Genomic DNA, 19040 nt, shown 5'->3' with positions numbered 1-19040 from the left:
AAGAGGAACTTGGGATCAATACATCATCTCACATCTATTGTTTGGTGAGGGAAAAATACTCCCAGGTCAGTCCGGGCCTGAACATGAGGACGTGGTTGCAGGCTCGTCGCCAATTGGGCGGGGGGGGGGGGGGGGGGGCTGCATAGTACGTGGGATGGCCCCCCTTGGCGAGCAATAGGCCCAACGGCAAAAGCCACACATATGTATTTTTGTATTTTTTATGGTAGTACACCCCCCCCCCAACCCCCCCAGTTGGAACTACGGCCCCCTGATTGATGCTCGGGGCTGACGACGGCTCAGAGTTTGTCCATCCGACTGCATTGAAGTTTGTTGATTTCCCTTTTCCCACTGAAACTACAGTCATGATAGATGCCACCATTTGTTAAACTAATAGGTTGCATACGAATAAATAAACTGACATATACCCCAGTGATAAATATCCCCACTTTAAAAAAAAAAAAAAAAGGACAAATAATTAAGCTACTCACAACTCTCCAGAACTCAAAACAAAGCAAATTCTAGGCCAATTTCATCCAAATTGAAGCTCGCAGGCGCAGCCCTGTTCACGGCTCCCATCCCTCTTTTTTTTCCAAACCCTCAAGTTCATCAAGGGCGGATCCAGGGGGGGGCCAAAGGGGGCCATGGCCCCCCCCCCCAAAACGAAACCAATTTTTTTTTTTTTTTTATGTGACATCGCAATAAAGGCAGGCAATGAGTACACCACCATCTTTTCCTCAAAAAAAAATTGGTTAAAGTGGTCAGAAATTGCCTCAGATCGCACCACAGAGCATCTAGAATCCAAAAATTTTTCGGGGCCCTAGCGGGCCCCGAACCCCACGCCGTAATTTTTTAGACCCACTTTTTGGGGGGACCAAAATTTTTTTGGCCCCCCCCCAAAATTGTATTCTGGATCCGCCCTTGAAGTTCATGGCCCACAAAATGCTCTAACAGCAGATAACCTTAATTGCCGGTCAGCGCCTTCAGTTTGTCTTATCCCACTGGATCGTCATTAGCCACTAATGTGATGGAGTCATTGATGGGGTACAACACTGGTTACCTAGCTTTCACGGCCTTCTCAAGTCTTTACACACCATTGACATCTATTCAATCAAACCCTCACGCTATTATTTTTGATGGGGTTGCTTCTTTGGAACGGAATGTGCGGAAGAGATGCTGGCAAAAGGAATAGTACTGTTACAGGAGAAGCATCCCGCGTTTACGAACAATTTCTTTTTTCCTCTTATTATTGCACTCTAAAAAAATTTAAAAAAGGCTAAACATAGTACCTGAAGGTTCACTATTTGACAATTCTTGGTGCTTTTATGGTGAGTGCACCTGTGATGCTGATTTAGCATCCTTATAGTCCGTGGGACGAGGCCGTTTTTTTCGCTTGCCAGGCAGTCTGGTTCGCCGAATTTCGCTCGTTCTTATGTTTTTCCCTCACGAAGAATTTTTGGCGTTTTTATGCCCAGATTTTCTCATTCCCAAACAAACTGTGGATCGGGGAACAAAGTTTTTTGATAGGATACACCATAATCTTCATGTCTGGAAAGTTTTATAAAAATCGGGGAACCAGCTATCGCCTATCTCGAAAACTAAAGCATTTCGACCTCTTGTCCCACGGACTACTTCAGGCGTGTTAGAAAATATTCGCACTCAACTAGTGCTGATAATTCCTGGAAGTGCGACCATAACAAATACAAATCAAGGAAACCGACTGTATTGTTCTGAATATCTGTTATTGCATTCTTAGTGCAATTTTATCAATAATAATCCGTTTATACATCTTGTTTTTTAATAAGCTTACTTTTAGCCCTAATATATATCATACAACACTATTTTTCTCATAGAGAAAAAAAATGTCAGAATAGTAAGCCAATTATTACAGAAGGGTATTTCGATACATTTATTATTAGTAAAAACAAGTAGGTGCCTTTATTCGATACGGTCCTAAATTAACAGGTGAAAAAAAAATTTGTATCTGTTCATGTTCACTGTAAAGTATTTGGTGGAAATGATGGACAGCGCTTTCATTTTGTACAAAATTACATCAACATTAAGACTATAGCTGAGGTGATTGTCAAGCAAGGAACCGGAAGGAGGTAGTACTTTGCCCTCGACCAAGGTTTTATTTTTTTAGTAATAGAACCATAAGAACAATGTAGATGACTAGCTTTTTTACTTGATTCTATATGCCTTTAACCCTAGGGATTTATGAAATCTAAATGAACTGATAATGAAGAAGAGCGCTCTCTTACGTCCAAAGTGTCCCCCCCCCTTCCCCTGCTTTTCGAAATTACAGCACCTGACCGGCCAGTAGGCGCCCTGAAAATTTGGTGACAATTTTTGAGCGGGTCCGCCCTTGCTGCCCTCCCATAAAAAGCTGGTGGCTCCCCCCCCCCCCAACCCCAACTTAACCCCAAGCTCCCCACATAAAATCCTGGCTACGCCACTACGATGAGCAATAAACAGTAACTGAAAATGCCCGTTTCTGGTGTTCGTTGGTCGCAGTTTGTTTGGAGTTGGTGATTTATCATTCTTCGTCATATCAGCATACACCTTTGTCATCGTCGACTGGATACTCGATTTGGGGAGTTTTCCACTCAGCAAATGGGTCCTGGTGAAAGTAGAAACAGAGAGGTCGGTAATCTTGGTATAATAGTCTGGTAGCCGATCAGTCGCATGGGCGGTAGGCCTATACACGTCGGAAGGAGCTATTCACTGAGTGTGTAGTTTGCTTCATGGCCGCACTAGTAAATTCCACGTCTGACTTAAAAACGTACGGGAGAGAATTCTGAAAATGTTTTGCAATTTTAACATATAGTATTGTACAGATGTTCATATTCGGCAAAATAAGGCATCTATGCTCGCGACTAGATTTTGTGTACAAACGGTTTAGCTGGCTGCATGCAGTCGGTATGCCTCTGTCTCGGGAGTCCATTCGGGCATTGGTAGAAAATGTGTTTTTACAGAGCCTTTCTGAAAACTGCAGAAAGCCACTGATCACCAGAAGTCAGAGCATTGGCAGTCATTTCCATAATAGCTCTAATCACGTCTTAACTGAGAACAGTATTTGTCGGGTGTAAATGATGTTGAGGTTTAAGGGGAAGATCTTAAATGACCATGCACCAAAAGCAAAACCGTTGTATGAGTTTATTTCTTTTTTGACTGGTGACGAAGTTTGCTTCCTACATTTGCCTATAAACCAGCCTTCTTTTTGTGAAACATTTCTTTGATGCAAGGTGTAATTACCATTTGCTCCAGTCTGGTTTCGTTGTCGCATCGGAAATACAGGTGGGCGTCGTTGACGGCCTCTTTGAACTTGAGGACGAAATCGGGATCCGTCCAGTTGAAACTTTCAAATGCCTTGATAGAACTGGCCTGGTCCAGCTCCACAGGCAAGTCACTATTGGTTGGATATAAGTGCGATAGATGTTGATTAAAACTGCAGTATTTACTTTGTGCATGAGAAAAATAATATTCATACATCAAGTATAGTCTTGGTTCAAGGAGTGATTTTACTTAAATTCCCCTTGAATTCGTATGTCGGTTCCTGTTTAGCAAAGCAATGCGTCTGGGAATCAAATCCCAAGACCAATCGTCACTGCATGAGGCCAAATCAAACGACAAAAGAATTTCTCACACTTGAAGTTGAAATTTTCAGTCTGGAAATTTTGGGGGTTTTTTTTTGGGGGGGGGGGCAAAATGCAGTCATTTTAAATAACAAATGTGATAAGACTAGATATGATCAGACTAGGTCCAGTTTTAGAATCGATGCATTGGTCGTTTTTTCAGAGTTTGGTATATCCCAATATAATCATAACTAATGGGGTACGCTGGAAAATTTGACCAAACCACTGACCAGTGTCGTTGACTCGAGTCGACCAAACCACTGACCAGTGTTGTTGACTCGAGTCGACCAAACCACTGACCAGTGTTGTTGACTCGAGTCGACCAAACCACTGACCAGTGTTGTTGACTCGAGTCGCTGACTCGGACTCGAATCGCAATTTTTTGACTTGAGACTTGACTTGACTTGACTTGGGGAAAAATGACTCAAGACTTGACTTGACTTGGAAAAAAAATGACTTGAGACTTGACTTGACTAGCTAAAATTTGACTTGGGACTTGACTTGACTTGGAAAAAATGACTTGAGACTTGACTTGACTTGCTAAAATTTGACTTGGGACTTGAAATTTATCAAAGTCAGTTGTAATCAACTGATCTATAGCAGAGCACAAAGTTATAATAAATACAACCTTGCGTTTTGGTAGCCGAGCCGTTTCAGCACTTCCACGGGCTGTGTGGTGGACAGGCAGTCACCGAAGTTGTCAATCCTCGGGTAGTAGAAGGGAATGGACAGGCACATTTCGTCGGTTCTCCCCCATCCACCCTTAGCAAATTATGAAAATGCAACAAAGTTATTCCATAGGCCGACGGTAGCAAATGTGAAATTAAAGTGAAAGAAAGAGGCAAATATATTGGTAGAACTATTTCTAAATGTTTTACATAAATGTCTACATTGTGTCTACAATTCCAGCGTATTTCTGTTTCTTTTTATGTGTGACCTCGTCTTTTTTCAGTTTTACCAAAGTTTTAGTGATAAAAATGTGTTCTTGTTTTACAAAATACGGTTAGAATGTACAGCTTGGCTGATTTGCAATGTTGTGTTCCACAAAATGTGTTTTTTTTTTTCAAATTATTTTGTTTCTTCCAGGATTTCTTTTTACGCTGTCGAAAATTGAAATAAAAAACAACTTTCATATCAACTTACATATGTTATACTAGTCCGGTTAGTCGTCTTGAATGTACATTCTGTTAACATGACGTCTCCCTGTTGAACAAAAACAGTAAATAAATTCAAACTTTGGCTTGACTTAGTACACTTTCTTTGACCCAGCAAAATGACTTTGAGAATTCGGTAATAAAAACCAGACAAATGCCTAAATTTAACGGACTTGAAGATAATCTAGTCAGTGGCGCACCCAGGGGGTGGGGGGGGGGGGGAGGGGGAGGACGCTTGAGCCCCCCCCCCCCCCCAGTTGGTCAGTTTTTGTTTTTAGTCCCAAGATTTGACCGTGGTGATATGTGTGTGGCCTATTTTCGAGTAGTATAATAGGGGTATAAATGGCGCCACCAAAGTCACAATAGTCCGTCCCCAAAAAGAATTTCAAAAAAACACAATTTTTTTCCGCGGCCAAAAATTTTGGGCAACATTTATTTTTTAATTCAACTTTCTTTAAAAAAAATTGAACAAAAATGTGTGAGCCCCCCCCCCCCCCCCCCGCCCCCAGGCCAAATCCTGGGTGCGCCACTGAATCTATAGTCAACGGCATATAGATCCATATATGCAGAAATTTAAGTGAAAAATGTAGTTCATAATATACTCACAGGCATAATCGTTTTCTCATTTTCAAGAAGTTGTATTTCCTGTAGAAAAAAAAACGTTAAAAAAATTACTTTTAACAAGACATAATTGAAATACCTTATTAAATATATTTTATACCAACCGACCCAAAATCACAGTTAGGAAAATTCTACAAATTATTTTCAACGATTGGGCTACTGTTTGGAATTCCTTATTGAGAACAAAATAAAGACGTACAATACCAAGGGAAAAAGGCAATTTGCTAATTATTGGTTTCACTGAAAGCGTGTTAAAGTTGGTGTATCCGTGCTTTTTGGGTATGGCACCTTCAAAAATAGATTTTAAAATTGAATTGATAATTTTCTAACATTACATTAGTTATGAGCTTTCCAATGAGACGTCGCACAAAAAATCGGCCCACGACAAGCAGTCAATTAATTAATTTCAACTTTTGAATTAAGAGCGAGACGATCCTAATTCGTTCTGAATGATGTGCGCAGTTTCTGAACTTGAGTGCGCCATTTAAAACCCTTTTTTAGAACTGTATAAAGGCCTGCAAATACAAACAAGCAAATGTATGTGTTACATGACAATATTCCTTTAAATGTCGTTCGGAAAAGAAAATTTTGAAAAAGTACGTATATACCAATGCAACTTTAACCGCTTTTTTTTGGGGGGGGGTGCATTTAGATCTGACAATGACTGACCTGGAAGTCACAGTCAAAATTGCCCTCACTAATTATTTCATCGAAGAGCTTGCCGTCTCGAAACTGACGAAATCTGAGCTTTTTACCTGTGAAAAAACATCAGTGGCTTCATTAGTGGCCGTGATGGACGAAGTGCATTTTAACTATAACATGGTGGAAGTATATAGTCAATATAATGCGGTGTACGGTCTCTTCCGGATCATCAAGAGTTGACAAATTTATTCATTTCTTATTTTAACTGGGTATCCCATTCAGTGGAAGCCACTGATCTCCCATGGGTCCAAGTAAAGAGAAGAAAATGCGAAGAAATTACAGTTTTAGAGGTGGGAGGAAAAGCTCAGAAGAGAATTCCGAGGAAAACCCACGAAATTAGGCAGGGACCTAAAACCCAATCCACATATTGGCCCAGGCAGGATTCGAACCCGGATCACAGCGGTGTAAGGCGAAGAAAGTACCGCTACACCAACCTGACTCCCCAAAAACATATTGTGTTTTTGATTCAACTGAACGAGAAGCTCATACAAGACGGACATTATTTGTCATACAGCCAGCTCAATCGTACATTGGCCGATCTGATCTCTATACGGCTAAGATGTTGAAGTCAATACACAGGCTTATACAGAGACCAAAATGCCGTTTAAAGCAGTGATTTAAAAAAAAAACGAACTTATTGGGCTTTTCTATTATAGTTGACATTGATCAAAAAGAAATAGTTGACATTGATAAAAAGGGTATGTTTTGCCTGAAGGACCTTCCCCATTCCACCCTTGATAAACGGGACTCTAGGAGCCTAACCGGCCACAGTTAATGCAAGTCAACCATAAAATGAAGTTTATCAAACAGTAATGCTTACCAGAGATGTGTGTATGTGCCATTGTAGCAAAAATCTTGATTCCTTTTGGAGGGAAGTACTGTGAACATAATTATTGAGACGAAATCAATACTTCAAGAATTAATGCAACAACATTTTGGATCGACCAAGATTCCGTTGCATAATTATTTTAATGTTTCGTGTAGGCCCTATGACACAAACCTGACAGCATGCTATTATCCGCTCGTATTAAAGGTTATACGAGCATGTTCTTCAACTGATTTGAAAAAGCTGGGGAATTACTGAAATGTATCCAGGGCGGATGCAGAACACAATGTGGTTTTTTTTTTTTGGGGGGGGGGGGAGGGGGGGAGAGGGGGGCAAAACAATTTTGGTCCCCCGAAAAGTGAGTCCAAAAATTACGGCGTAGGGTTTGGGCCAGCTTAAGGGGCCCGGGATTTGTTTGGATTCTAGATGCTCTGCATGGCCCCCGTTGCCCCCCCCCCCCGGATCCGCCCTTGAAATGTATCCATTCTATGAGAATTAAGTTATACATAATTTTATTTTATTAAAAGAATCCATTTCTACAGCTGTCCGTGGAATGCCAATTGAGCTGAGTGTGAGAACCAAAGATTACACACAGGTTTTCAGATACAAATGAGAATTTACTCATTTTTGTCAAGACTGAAACATTATTTTTACCGTCAGATTTTGTGTTTTGAATATGAAGAATTGTTTCTGAAATAATGATGGTGATTTTGTCTGTTTTCGTTCCTGGGCAAATTTTCGTTCATTCATGAAGGCAGGAAAACGTCCTTGTTTCATTAAACGGTAAATGATCATTGGTGGATAGCTGATTTTTATTATGTTTCTATTAAAATAGACATAACCTGTGAACATAGTTAGCAAATATTTTGATAGTTACTAGTCTATAAAATGTACTTTATCCCTATGTTGATTTTATTAAATGGAGCCATTTTTTTAAAATATGTTTTCTAATTAGGCAACTTTCTTTTTGACTGACCCTATAGAGTGCTATAGATGTAGCATGTTTTCGTTTAAAACTATATTTTCTTTCATGTTTTTTTGAGCAGGGCACATCCATTCAACGATACTCTTTTCAGCAGATCAAGTACATTTTTGAACACTGAACTATGAGAATTCATTAAAGCAATAACATTATGTAGAATACCAGTTTTGTGCACTCCTCAAGGCACCAGCCTTTTGATACGAACTCTTCTTGTTTGGGCGGGATTACCAGCCACCACATGGAGAAAACTCCCGCCAAAAAGATGCCCGCGTCATGTTGCCGTAAGGTGGGCGTGTAGTAGAATCGGAACCCGGAACTGTCTTGAAAATCTGTCGTCATAAGGAAAGGGAGAACATATTTTAATTTAATAAAAAAAAAAAAATCCATCGCGGCTTATCCATATCCATCGCGGCTTACTTTGATGATTTACATATAAAAGTGAAACTTTACTCGGAGAGAAATTCGTTTCACTTGGATTTGAAATACTAAGGGTGACATAGGCGCTTTACCAACTGCGCTATCAAGCCTTACGTTTGGAGTGTCTCATTTTTTCATCGGCTTTTAGGCTATAATAATAATCATTATAATAGGCCTAACGGGTTTTTATATAGCGTTTTTAACTAAGATCAAAACGCTTTACATTATTATTACCCCTGAACATTGGGCCAATGAAACATTCCAAATACCATCTCAGCTCCCTTGGGAGTATACAGCTCGATGCAGCCTGTTAGGCGCAAGGAAGCGAATTCAATCACAATAACCATCTCTGCCCTCACAGGTACCCATTTACTCCTGGGTGGAGAGAAGCAATGAGTGACAAAGTGTCTTGCGCAAGGGCACACGCACAAAGACCCCAGGCTGGACTTGAACCCACAACCCGCAGAATTACCTACAGACCACGAATTCAATGCCCCAGACCACGAGGCCACGGCACTCCACTTCATATACCTCGGTTATATACTATGACCCTGAGGCAGTTTGTAAGTTAGCTGTTAAGAAATGCGGCAAGGGACTTGCTAATGATCATGACCCATGTCTCACAGCCATAACAGGATGGGTAGACAGGCTGTCTTGAAGATGTTCAGTGTTAGCTCTTGGGTCACAGTGGAGGACTTCCATATCCTTCCTATAGTTTCCAGAATGCACCCCATATAATGGACTAAAAACAGGAAAAGCTTCTCTAGCTTCAACAATGGCTCAGCACTGGGAGCATCGACGTGGTAAACTTTAAGCTTCAGATTTAAACTTAACTAAGCCCAAAAAATGCCTTCAATTGGTTTTGTTTTGTTAATATTTTAAAAATTCTAAAAGGAATCCAAGAACTTATAAGAAAAATTCAGACTTCAAACGTTCTAGTTAAAAGTTATGACCTTTGATATTTGCAACCCACCGTCTGGAAGTCGTGGATTGTCGTAGTGCACTTCCATGCGCAGGAATAGAGGATCGCCGGGCCCACCGATGGAGTAGCCAACGTGCGCGGGAAATTCAAATGCCTGCAAAGAATGCACGTGTTTCGATATGAATAGAGACTCTATAGAAAAAAATAATGCCATGGTACACAAACTAGTGAGGCAGATAGGGGAAATATTTGGGAGAATTGTGCCTTTGATGATACAAGCATGGCATTTGCACACACTCAGTCTGACTCAGAGTATGTCTTAGGAAAGATATTTGGCTATAGGGACATCGCAGATTTGTCCTTTGACAAAATATAGGTAGAATAACAGGCAATGGCAGCCATTTAAAATTGCTTGTTATTCTACCTATATTTTTTCAAAGGACAAATGTGCGATGACCCTATAGCCAAATATCTTTCTCATGGCATACTCTGACTGTGTGCCAAATTCCATGCTTGTATCACAAAAGGCACAATCCCATCACACAACTCCCGTCCATGCAGGAGGGAGGGTTTAGATCGGTCCAATGGTCTTGACTTTATCCAAACGACCCTTTTTATACCTACCGTTTCTTGGGTTAAGTGTCGAAAAAGGTGGTCCCAAAATAATGGGTTAATAATGAACTTTAACACTTGTCAGTGTGGATGCGTCTGAAAGATCTGTTCAACAGCTTTGGTCATGGATTACTGAGTGCCTCCAATTTCAAGATATAAGATACACGTCATGCTTAGTATCTTAGTATCTTTCCACCATGCAAACCTTCAAATCTCATCTAACGTCATGCTTTGCTAGGTTTGATTCTGAGAAGACTGTGAGACTTACCACACTGACAGTATTCAGGCTCGTAAATTTAACATATAAAATAATTTGGACTATTGTATACGCATAACCAAATTGGTTCAAAATCTCGTTTACACACGGCACTATATAAACACCGCAAAACAGAAAATCCACACTCATTGGAGGGGTCATATTTTTGAATCTGATCGTACTATGATGACGTTATTAATATAGACCTTTGGGGAATTTTATTTGAATTATTTTTGCGGTGTTTAGCTTTAAAAATCCTATAGCCAATATGATTATGGGGAGTGCACTTACCTTTGAACGTTCTTTATGAGAATACAATGTACATTCAGGTTATTTTCAACACAAACTTTGAAAGAAAGAAAAAAAATCACTTTTACGGGGAGGTTCCCTCTGTCGATCCCTTACCCCGCCACCGATGCTCCAAATGAAGACGAGCGAGATGCAGTTCTGGATATCCTTGGGTAGTTTGACGCAGAGATCGGAGAAGCCGTAGAGCTTCTCGTCTGGAGGGGCCGCATAGCAGGCATAGACGAAAATGTGGTGGATGTACGGCTCACTGCCTGGTGCTAAAACTGGCTCATACTAGAATGAAAATTGGTACCAAAATAAAAGACGGAAGTAATACATTTATATGCTGGCTGTGAACAGATTTTTCCATAGATTTGACATAATATACACATATAGGACTATGTAAGCTTCGGAATGGTCTCAGATCACAAAATAATTCTATTCAATTGATTCAGAAGTACATCACAAGTCCAGTCATGCACAAGTATAACAGAGGTGAGTGTAATTTGTATGTGTCAAAGTTCATTTGAATACAGGGTGTCTAAAAAACCGAACCTTAACCCTAAAGGGGCCGGGGGGCGGAATCCGCCCCCCCCCCCTCAACATTTTCCGCGATAGCTTCTAAAAAAAAATTTTTCGCGACCCAAGCTGTTGTGACTTTTTAGCCTCGAGCTTTGCGCATCTTTTGATACCAAAAACATAAAAATCGGACCACGGGTTGGCCCGTAGCGAAAAATTTTCCGGCGCTACGCGCCGTGAAAACTAAATTTTTGCATATACGTCGTGTACACCGAGCAGAATTGCCATTCATACATATGAATAATTAATTAGCCATAATTCCAAAACCCTTTGAGCTATAGTCATGAAATTTCTTGGGCATGTTTAGGAAGAGTTGCTCTATGCATGTGCTGAGTTTCAAAATTTTTCGTCACTCAATGGCCGAGATCTTAGGGGGGGCGGAATCCGCCCCCCCCCCCCCCCGGCTGAGAGATGGTCAAAATAACCCGGCCCCTTTAGGGTTAAAGCGTTCTCTCGTTCATAGCTTTCAAAAAAATACATCGCAAATATCTATGTACAGGGAGAGAGCGTATAGTCCATTAGCTTTTCAACAACGAAAAAAACTTTCCAAACCCGTTAATACTTAATGAGTTATAGCCAATTTGAAAACAAGTACTCCCTTTTCGTTTTGTCCACGGCGACCGATATTGTGACTGACGCATTAAGAACACGGACAGAAAGTTGCATTTGTGAAAAAAGGCTAGCAAGTAGAGGCAGAGAAGCACGGTAAACATCTAAGAAGTTAACCAAACAGTACTTTTCGGGGCAACCATTAGGTCCAAAAGGATAAATGACTATTGTTGCAAAAAAAGAACAAAATATATAAAGAAAGATGAAAACATTAAAGACATCCAAACTACCCTCACCCCAAATCCATTTCTTTCCGAATAAATGACAATACTGCGACCGACAGATTGAAAAATCAGCACTTATTTTGAATTGGCCATAACTCAATAAATATTTACCAATTGGAAAGATTTTTGTTGTTGTTGAAAAGCTATGTACAGATGTTTGCGATGTGTTTTTAAAGCTGTCAAAAAGAGGACGCTTTGAGGGTTCGGTGGCTTGTTTTGAGACACCCTGTACTTTGTGACTGGACGGGACTGGATGACCAGCTTTATAGAGTTTGCGAGAAACTGTGACGGACTTGACTACAATATGGCGCTGTAGACCTATACTAATCATGTAATGAAATTGGAAAGAAATCATACCCTGATGATGTGGTGTCTGGTATCCACTTTGGGGAATCGGCAAATGGTGCACCAGTACAGAGTCTGGTCTTGTCGGAGAGGTCGCACCTATTTTAGTCAAACCAAGGAAAAATATTTTAGATAATTATCTGCTGTCGCACTGGAAAAGGGGGTGCCGTATTAAGTTTGCTAAACTGTCACCCTCTTTAAAACAATTCACAAAGCGCTCGCATTGTACACGAGGAAGCCATTTTCAATCGGGTATCCTGAATCTGTTTTATAAATTGTAAACTGTCGAATGGGATGATGCCAGACTATTTTATGGTTGGGGTGGGGGCGTTGCAAGCCTCACTTTCAATTTATTGTTTAAATGTGGCTTAAGACATTAAGGTATGTTACATATTTTAAATTATTCATCAGAGCTGACTGGTATAAGTGTAAAGTAAACTTCTATTTCAATGCTTTTTTTTAGAAGATGTGAAAGTTCGTTTGTACCCATCTCCAAGTGATTGACTTTTACTGGCACAATACCGATATCCAATTTGAATGTTTGAAATCATTTTGCCAAAAAGTATAGCAGGTGAAAGGGCAACACAATGTCAAATGCCCATTGGTGAGCCGCGCGAGGGCGGAAGCTGAGCCGCGTGACCTTTTCATTTCAGGCTCCATTACCATAATGGTTAGTACTTTGGCTAAACTGTATGTTTTCATAATGATCACTGTTCTCATAAATCAATAAAATAAAGAAAGAAAACAATTTACTTTGTTATTGAGGAATTCGTGTGTCTGGACATCTTGAGGCAAATTGCGTGCCTCGGAGTGATCTGGAGCGAGAAGCATGACGGAGTGTGTGCCGCGGTGGTCGGGCCCATGGTAAGCTGGTCCGTCTGCCTCGCTCGGGTCGTCATCGTGGTATGACCACAGCAGGCGAGTTGTGCCGGGCTGCATGCACAAAATGATGGGTAAATGTAGACAGGATTATCGTATGACGACATCATCAACCATTTAAGGGTTAATTGGAAGGTTTGTATCAATTACATGTACAATTCAATAGTTATCATGTGTAAATCAACCACGAGGCAATCATTTCCCCGTTATAGCTTTGCTGCACATTTTGTACAAGATGCGTGGATCTTATTAAAAATGGAATGAGGATTGCAAAGCTAACTGACATCTTAAGCATACCTGAATGAGGTCAATAACATGTTTACCCATGCATGCATGCAGGTCACATTGTTAACAACAACAACCACAACAGCCACAACCACCACAACCACCACCCATTCTCAAATTTGTATCCTTGTGGAGACATTTCTTTGTTCTCGTGTAGTAAAGTGTTCAATTTTGAAAGTGAAGTTTCAAAATGCTCTTATTTTAACCAGAATTAGTTTCCTTGGCTGAAATTTGGACTTAATATTCCCTTTTCTAAAACTCTTCCATTTGCGACAAATCAACCCACCTTGGAAATTCCTAGTTTTTGAGTGAAACCCGTGAAAACCTTGTGGAGGCCTATTTATCTATAGAAATTGCCCTGTGGAGACCTTTACAATGTTTTGTTCCCTATTGTGTGTGAGTCTCCGCAAGGATACGAATTTGTGGTCACCTTAATACCCACAAAAAACACCACAACCACAACCATAACACCCACCCAAACCACCCAAACCACCACAACCACCACACCCACAAAATCCACCACAACCAACACAAGTGTGTATTTGCCTGCAATCGCGGACCACTGTATTGACCCTCTTTTGTTTGTACTTAAATTTTTTAGGAAGGCCTCCCATATGTTTTGTACACGAATCGAAATTGGGGACCTCTCGGGAATTGCATGGCGACCCTTTATTGTCCACTATTGTTCAACGTCCCCTATTGAATGCAGAAACAAACTCACTACAACCAACACAACCACCACACCCACAACAACTACAACAACAAAAACAACGACATTCTTCCATCAGTAGTGAATGGGGGGGGGGGGTTGCCCGCTGACTGCTGTTATGACTAGGCTACTAATTATGGAATGCTAATTTGTACATTCTCTAAATTGTCGTAAAGAATGCAGGAGATGGTATCGTGGATTTCAAAATGTTCCGGGGGATGCCCCGGACCCACTAGCAAGGCGTGGCTTCACTCACACTTTCACTCACCCCCTCTCCCCCGTTCATATCAACCCCCACCCCCGTTTCCTGAAAGCTATAGCTCCGCCCCTGTCAATTATTTCCACACTGAAGCTAAGTGCATAACAGGTACACTTTGTTAATTAATGGTTTTCGACCTATGTACCATGTAAGATTCTCCCATACATGCATGGATACGGTCCTTTATTACTTCCAAACACAACAAAAATGAGCGGAGCTTGGTACAGTTTCCTTTGTTCTTCAACTATTCATTGTGTAAAGGTGTCGGTAGCATTGATTTTATACTGTGCGTAAATATAACTGTACGGTATAGTAATTGATTATTTCATGGAAACAATGGCGATTATTCAATGCGTTTTACAAACTACTTCCTCTCCCACGTTCACAGATCCGCTGTGTATCAAAAGGTTTTTCTATAGATTAGACTTGGCCTGTAGGACTTGTGAATTTGCATCATATAATTAATTTATAAGGAAAAATATAAATCCAAGTTTCCGTCTTGATTGCCTACGTTATTTACGGTATTTACGTTCAATTTTACGTGCAAACCTGCCAAATAAAAGATGTCGTATGGTTCTCAAGCTGTTGTCCACTATTTCAAGGACCATGTAACTTCTTTTTATTAAATGCAATCCTTGGAATTGCAACCTTTCATCCAAATTAATTCCAGTGTCAGTTTTTGTTTTGCCATTTTCAAGGGTATTTAGGTGCCTTTTTGTTTTATGTTAATGCGAATTTCCATATTGAGCAAAAGTGTGATGTCATTTCAGGCAGAAACCTTAAGCTATTACAGCTATTTCAGCATCTAAACTTGCCAGAATTTTGGATAGTTCGCTGTCGTAAATTATATTTTTCCTTTGTGATTCATTGTTGTTTCAGTAAGCCAATGAACAAAGTTTTCTTACAAATATTTTCAACAAGCAAAATAATGTTTGGGTTCACAATTTGAACAGAAAACCCCTCAACTGAACAGTGTCTTCCTGGAATGACACCACAGCAACAACGCTCTCAGTTGTCCGGAAAAGCATGGACAATTTTAAATGTTTCAAGAAGTGCACTTTTCACAACATTAACAAAAAAATGGATGTCAAGTAATTTTCATACATTTAAGAGCAGTAGAACATTGCACATAATACGGTCCAAAAAAATGAACCCTTGAAAAGTTTCTTATCATTATACACGCACCGTGAGGACCATATCTTGGCAATCCGATGTGTTGAGTTTCCTCCTGAAGACAAGCGTGGTATACTGGTCAGCCTCCTTGCCGCTCAGTAGCTCATAGTCGTCATGCTTGTCTTCCTTTGGCTGCTCGTTTCCCGTGGCGTAGCGATCCTTTAATTTATAGAAATTTGAGAAATATCTGAAGTTTACCTCACCTTTCACTTCTGTGACCCGTGTTCAAATCCATCCCACAGGTGGATTTCGTCTACATTCCCCTGCCTGATTTCTGAATTATCCCAGGGATGTTAGTTTTCCCCTTCTGTATACTCCTAAAACTGAACAGTTGTTTTATGACAATAATTTTAGTTCGATATGGGGAAATAACTTAATGCGACAAATACGAGTGTTTTATTTTGATACTGGTGATTTGCACTGCAAATATTAGTGTTCCTGAAGACATATGTGGTTTCCTATAGACTTGTCACAGTGACCATGGGCGTCAATCCTGGGGGGACAGGGGGACATTTCCCCCCCCCCCCCCATTTTTTGAAGGGCGGGGGACACAATATCAAATGTCTCCCCCCCCCCCCCCCAGATTTTTGAACACGTGTCTCATTTACAGAGCCCTATTATGTACTTCAATGTATCTTTTGCTGAAAAAATATTGGTCAAAGTGGTCAAAAATTGCCTCAGATAGCACCACAGAGCATTTAGAATCCACATTTTTTTTCGGGGCCCTTAATCGGGCCCCCAACCCCACGCCTGTAGCTCACAACTCTGGTAGCCAATTCAATGACTCCAACCTCGAAAACGATGTTCAAATAATTATCTTTTGCTACGAAAATATTAGTTTAAGCATGGAGAAAAGTGGTAAGAAATTGCTTCAGATCACACCACAGAGCATCTAGAATGCATTTTTTTTCCGGGGCCCTTAAGTGGGCCCCGAACCCCACGCCGTAAGAGCTTCGCGCTTCGCGCTCGCATCAGTTCTGATCAAGGTTTCCCCCCCCCCCCACTTTTGAGAAGCGATTGACGCCCCTGACAGTGACAAATGTCCGTGGTTGATGTTTTAGATTAGATATTCGATATTCAAGTATCTTTGCGCAACAGAAGCGGATTCAGAGGCGGCACAACCCTCCCCCCCCCTTTTTTTTTAGGAAGTATGTCTTGTCTTTTTTTCAATTTCTGTTTCCTCTGCTGTCAACTGGTTATTTAATTACTTCAAAGACACACATTTTCACTCACATGAGCAAAATAATGGCCCGCTTGTTTGTTCGGCTTTCGCCTCCACTTTCGCCCCAACCCCTTTCCGTAAAATGCTGCATACCCAATTGTGTTTTATTTCATTTTCCCATATACAAATAAAGTGGCGTATGTTGGTTTTTGCTGAGGGGGGGGGGGGGGCATAATCTAGCAGACGCTTGTGAAAAGCCTATTTTTATTATTCTTTAAACTCTTCCAAAGGGGTAGGGGCATTGCACACGCCTCCCCATAATGCCACTGTTGCAGGACACACTGTATTGTGATCATCTCCTCATAGAATAGAATGGATAGTGTGGATAAATCATCATGTCTATAATTAGTTCCAATGACATGTATTTCTTTATTATAACGGAAAACACAAAACTATTACCATGGGCGTCGCGAGGAGGGGCAAGGGGGCACTTGCCCCCTGGAAAACGAAAAAAAAAAGGAAAAAGAAAAAAAAAGGAACAAGAGGTGCGAAGCCATATTGCTGTTAATTTGATGGGGGTGGTAGGGCAAAATTGCTCCCCTGCTCCCGCCCGGAAAAATGATAAATTGAGAATATTATGAAAAAGGTAAGGAATTTTGGGGAACATTTGCTTCCCCCCCCCCCCCCGACGTCCATGACCAGAGAAAATAAATGCGGGAAACTCTCCAAAACTGATTGGATTTTGTAACAGTTATACTCACCGACAAGTAGGGTTTCCCGTCCCGCACCCAACCGATGACTATATCTGCTCCCTTCATACCCCCGCTCGGAGAGAACCCCAGGCCGACCCAGCCCAGTGTCTTGGCTCTAACCCTGAATGTCACGTCTTCCTCCGTGTAGCTCCACTCCAACACGTAACTGTCTCCATCCTGGGCGGGGGACAGACGGCGCGAGTAGGACGCCGGCTCGCTCGGCCGACGAGGTTTACCTTCCTCGGTCTGTTCCTCGGTGGTTTGAGACGCGGACTTTTCGCATTGGCATTGCAAAAACGCTACCGATGCCAAGAGAATTATGATACTGTCGGTAAACATGGTTTGGAGAATTTATACCTCCAAAATGAAAATTAAAACAACAAACTCAGCGGGGATGTCTTCCTTTCCTTCACTGTCAAGCCCGGCACGAACAAAGACTGGCCGTTATACAGAAATGCTATTTTCTTTGAAACAACCGCCCGTGAGAATTTCTCTTCATCAGCGGCAGAGCGGAAAGGTTTGTAGCAATTGGTGATATTAATTGATTAACCCACACGCATCTGTTTCAAATCTCATCATGCAAATTAGGTGTATTATGACGAAAATCGATAACCAGTGGCAATGATTAATTAGCGTGCCTACATGGGTTCAATGGATTATGAGCACCAGGATGCGCTAGCATTTGCACGTGTCACAAGCGCGCGGTGTGATATGCATATCCCATAAGGAAGAAACCAGTGAAAAGTAACAGATTTTGTGCTACTTGTAACAATTTGCTTTCGATGGTTTTACACATGTTTATATCAAACCAGGTGCCGGAAGTAGGCTATAGGGCAACCCCCCCCCCCCCCATCCCCCTTTCCGAATTTTAAAATGTGTACATGTACGTTTTGTTTTTTTAACGAAAAACATAATTATCCCATTTTTTGGCGTCTGCAACCTCTGAAAAGGGGATTTCATATCGCGTATAAAATGAAGCCGTCCTGAAAGAGCCTAATTCTTGTCTGCCAGCCAATCATTGCATTTTTATTTAAAGAAATAATTCAATGACTAAACGTCGGTCGATTTTTTTTTCGTTTGATGTCTCATTCAAGAGTGAATAACTTTTATATTGCTAGTAAAATAAATCTATGTTTTCGAGGTGAAACTCGAATATAGCATGGGGAACGCACCTTCAAGTTGAATCAACACCTACAACTTTCTGTTTTTCACTTTTATTTCTGGCGGTGTTTCAAATTAACTTCAGGTCGGCAAGAATGGGGTATAATATAAGAAAAGCAACATGATAGTTTATAAATCAATTTAATATAGGTTTCCCAGTTATTGAATCACTTAGGCCTATATCACACATAATTATACCCAATAGCGATACCTTAATTTCGTCCGTGGACATCGTCAAGTTCAATTCTCAATTAAATTTCAAAAAGCCACCAATGAATTTCATTTAAGGTGCAGTATACTTCAAATTTGTAGTATTCTCATTCGTCCTAATTTTCGGTGTATTCGTCTCATTTGGCGATCGGCGTTGTAAAGCAAATTCGTTTTCGGGTTCAACAAGATGCACTATATTCGAGTATAACCCAGCACCGACAGCACACTTTTAAACTGAATCAAAAACGATATATATATCACTCATAATACCATAAAGAATA

General features: G+C 40.8%; 1 protein-coding gene across 1 annotated transcript; it reads right to left on the bottom strand.

Moving 5' to 3' along the window:
• Positions 1–2432: 2432 nt before the first annotated feature.
• On the bottom strand, positions 2433–17807 carry LOC119735947 (DBH-like monooxygenase protein 1). The gene is made up of 14 exons (XM_038209916.1): positions 17398–17807; positions 15487–15633; positions 12923–13102; positions 12182–12268; positions 10530–10706; positions 9308–9410; positions 8080–8246; positions 6930–6987; positions 6077–6162; positions 5393–5431; positions 4776–4835; positions 4261–4394; positions 3253–3406; positions 2433–2617 (listed from the first exon to the last, which is right to left on the bottom strand). Exons 1-14 carry the CDS (start codon positions 17725–17727, stop codon positions 2549–2551), a joined length of 1791 nt encoding a protein of 596 aa, XP_038065844.1. The 5' UTR covers positions 17728–17807; the 3' UTR covers positions 2433–2548.
• Between the last annotated feature and the right edge of the window lie 1233 nt (positions 17808–19040).

Source organism: Patiria miniata, unplaced genomic scaffold (genome assembly GCF_015706575.1).
Source record: "Patiria miniata isolate m_02_andy unplaced genomic scaffold, ASM1570657v1 HiC_scaffold_10, whole genome shotgun sequence".
In the NCBI taxonomy this organism is placed as follows: Eukaryota; Metazoa; Echinodermata; class Asteroidea; order Valvatida; family Asterinidae; genus Patiria; species Patiria miniata.
The sequence above is the reverse complement of the archived record's forward strand: the minus strand, read 5'-3'. Positions and strand labels throughout refer to the sequence as shown.

Coding starts and splice junctions, on each gene's coding strand:
- LOC119735947 (XM_038209916.1), bottom strand. CDS start 17,727: ATGTTTACCGACAGTATCATAATTCTCTTGGCATCGGTAGCGTTTTTG. Junction 10,707..12,181: donor CCAGACACCACATCATCAGG/GTATGATTTCTT, acceptor TTTTCATTCTAG/TATGAGCCAGTTTTAGCACC. Junction 8,247..9,307: donor CAATCCACGACTTCCAGACG/GTGGGTTGCAAA, acceptor TTATGACGACAG/ATTTTCAAGACAGTTCCGGG.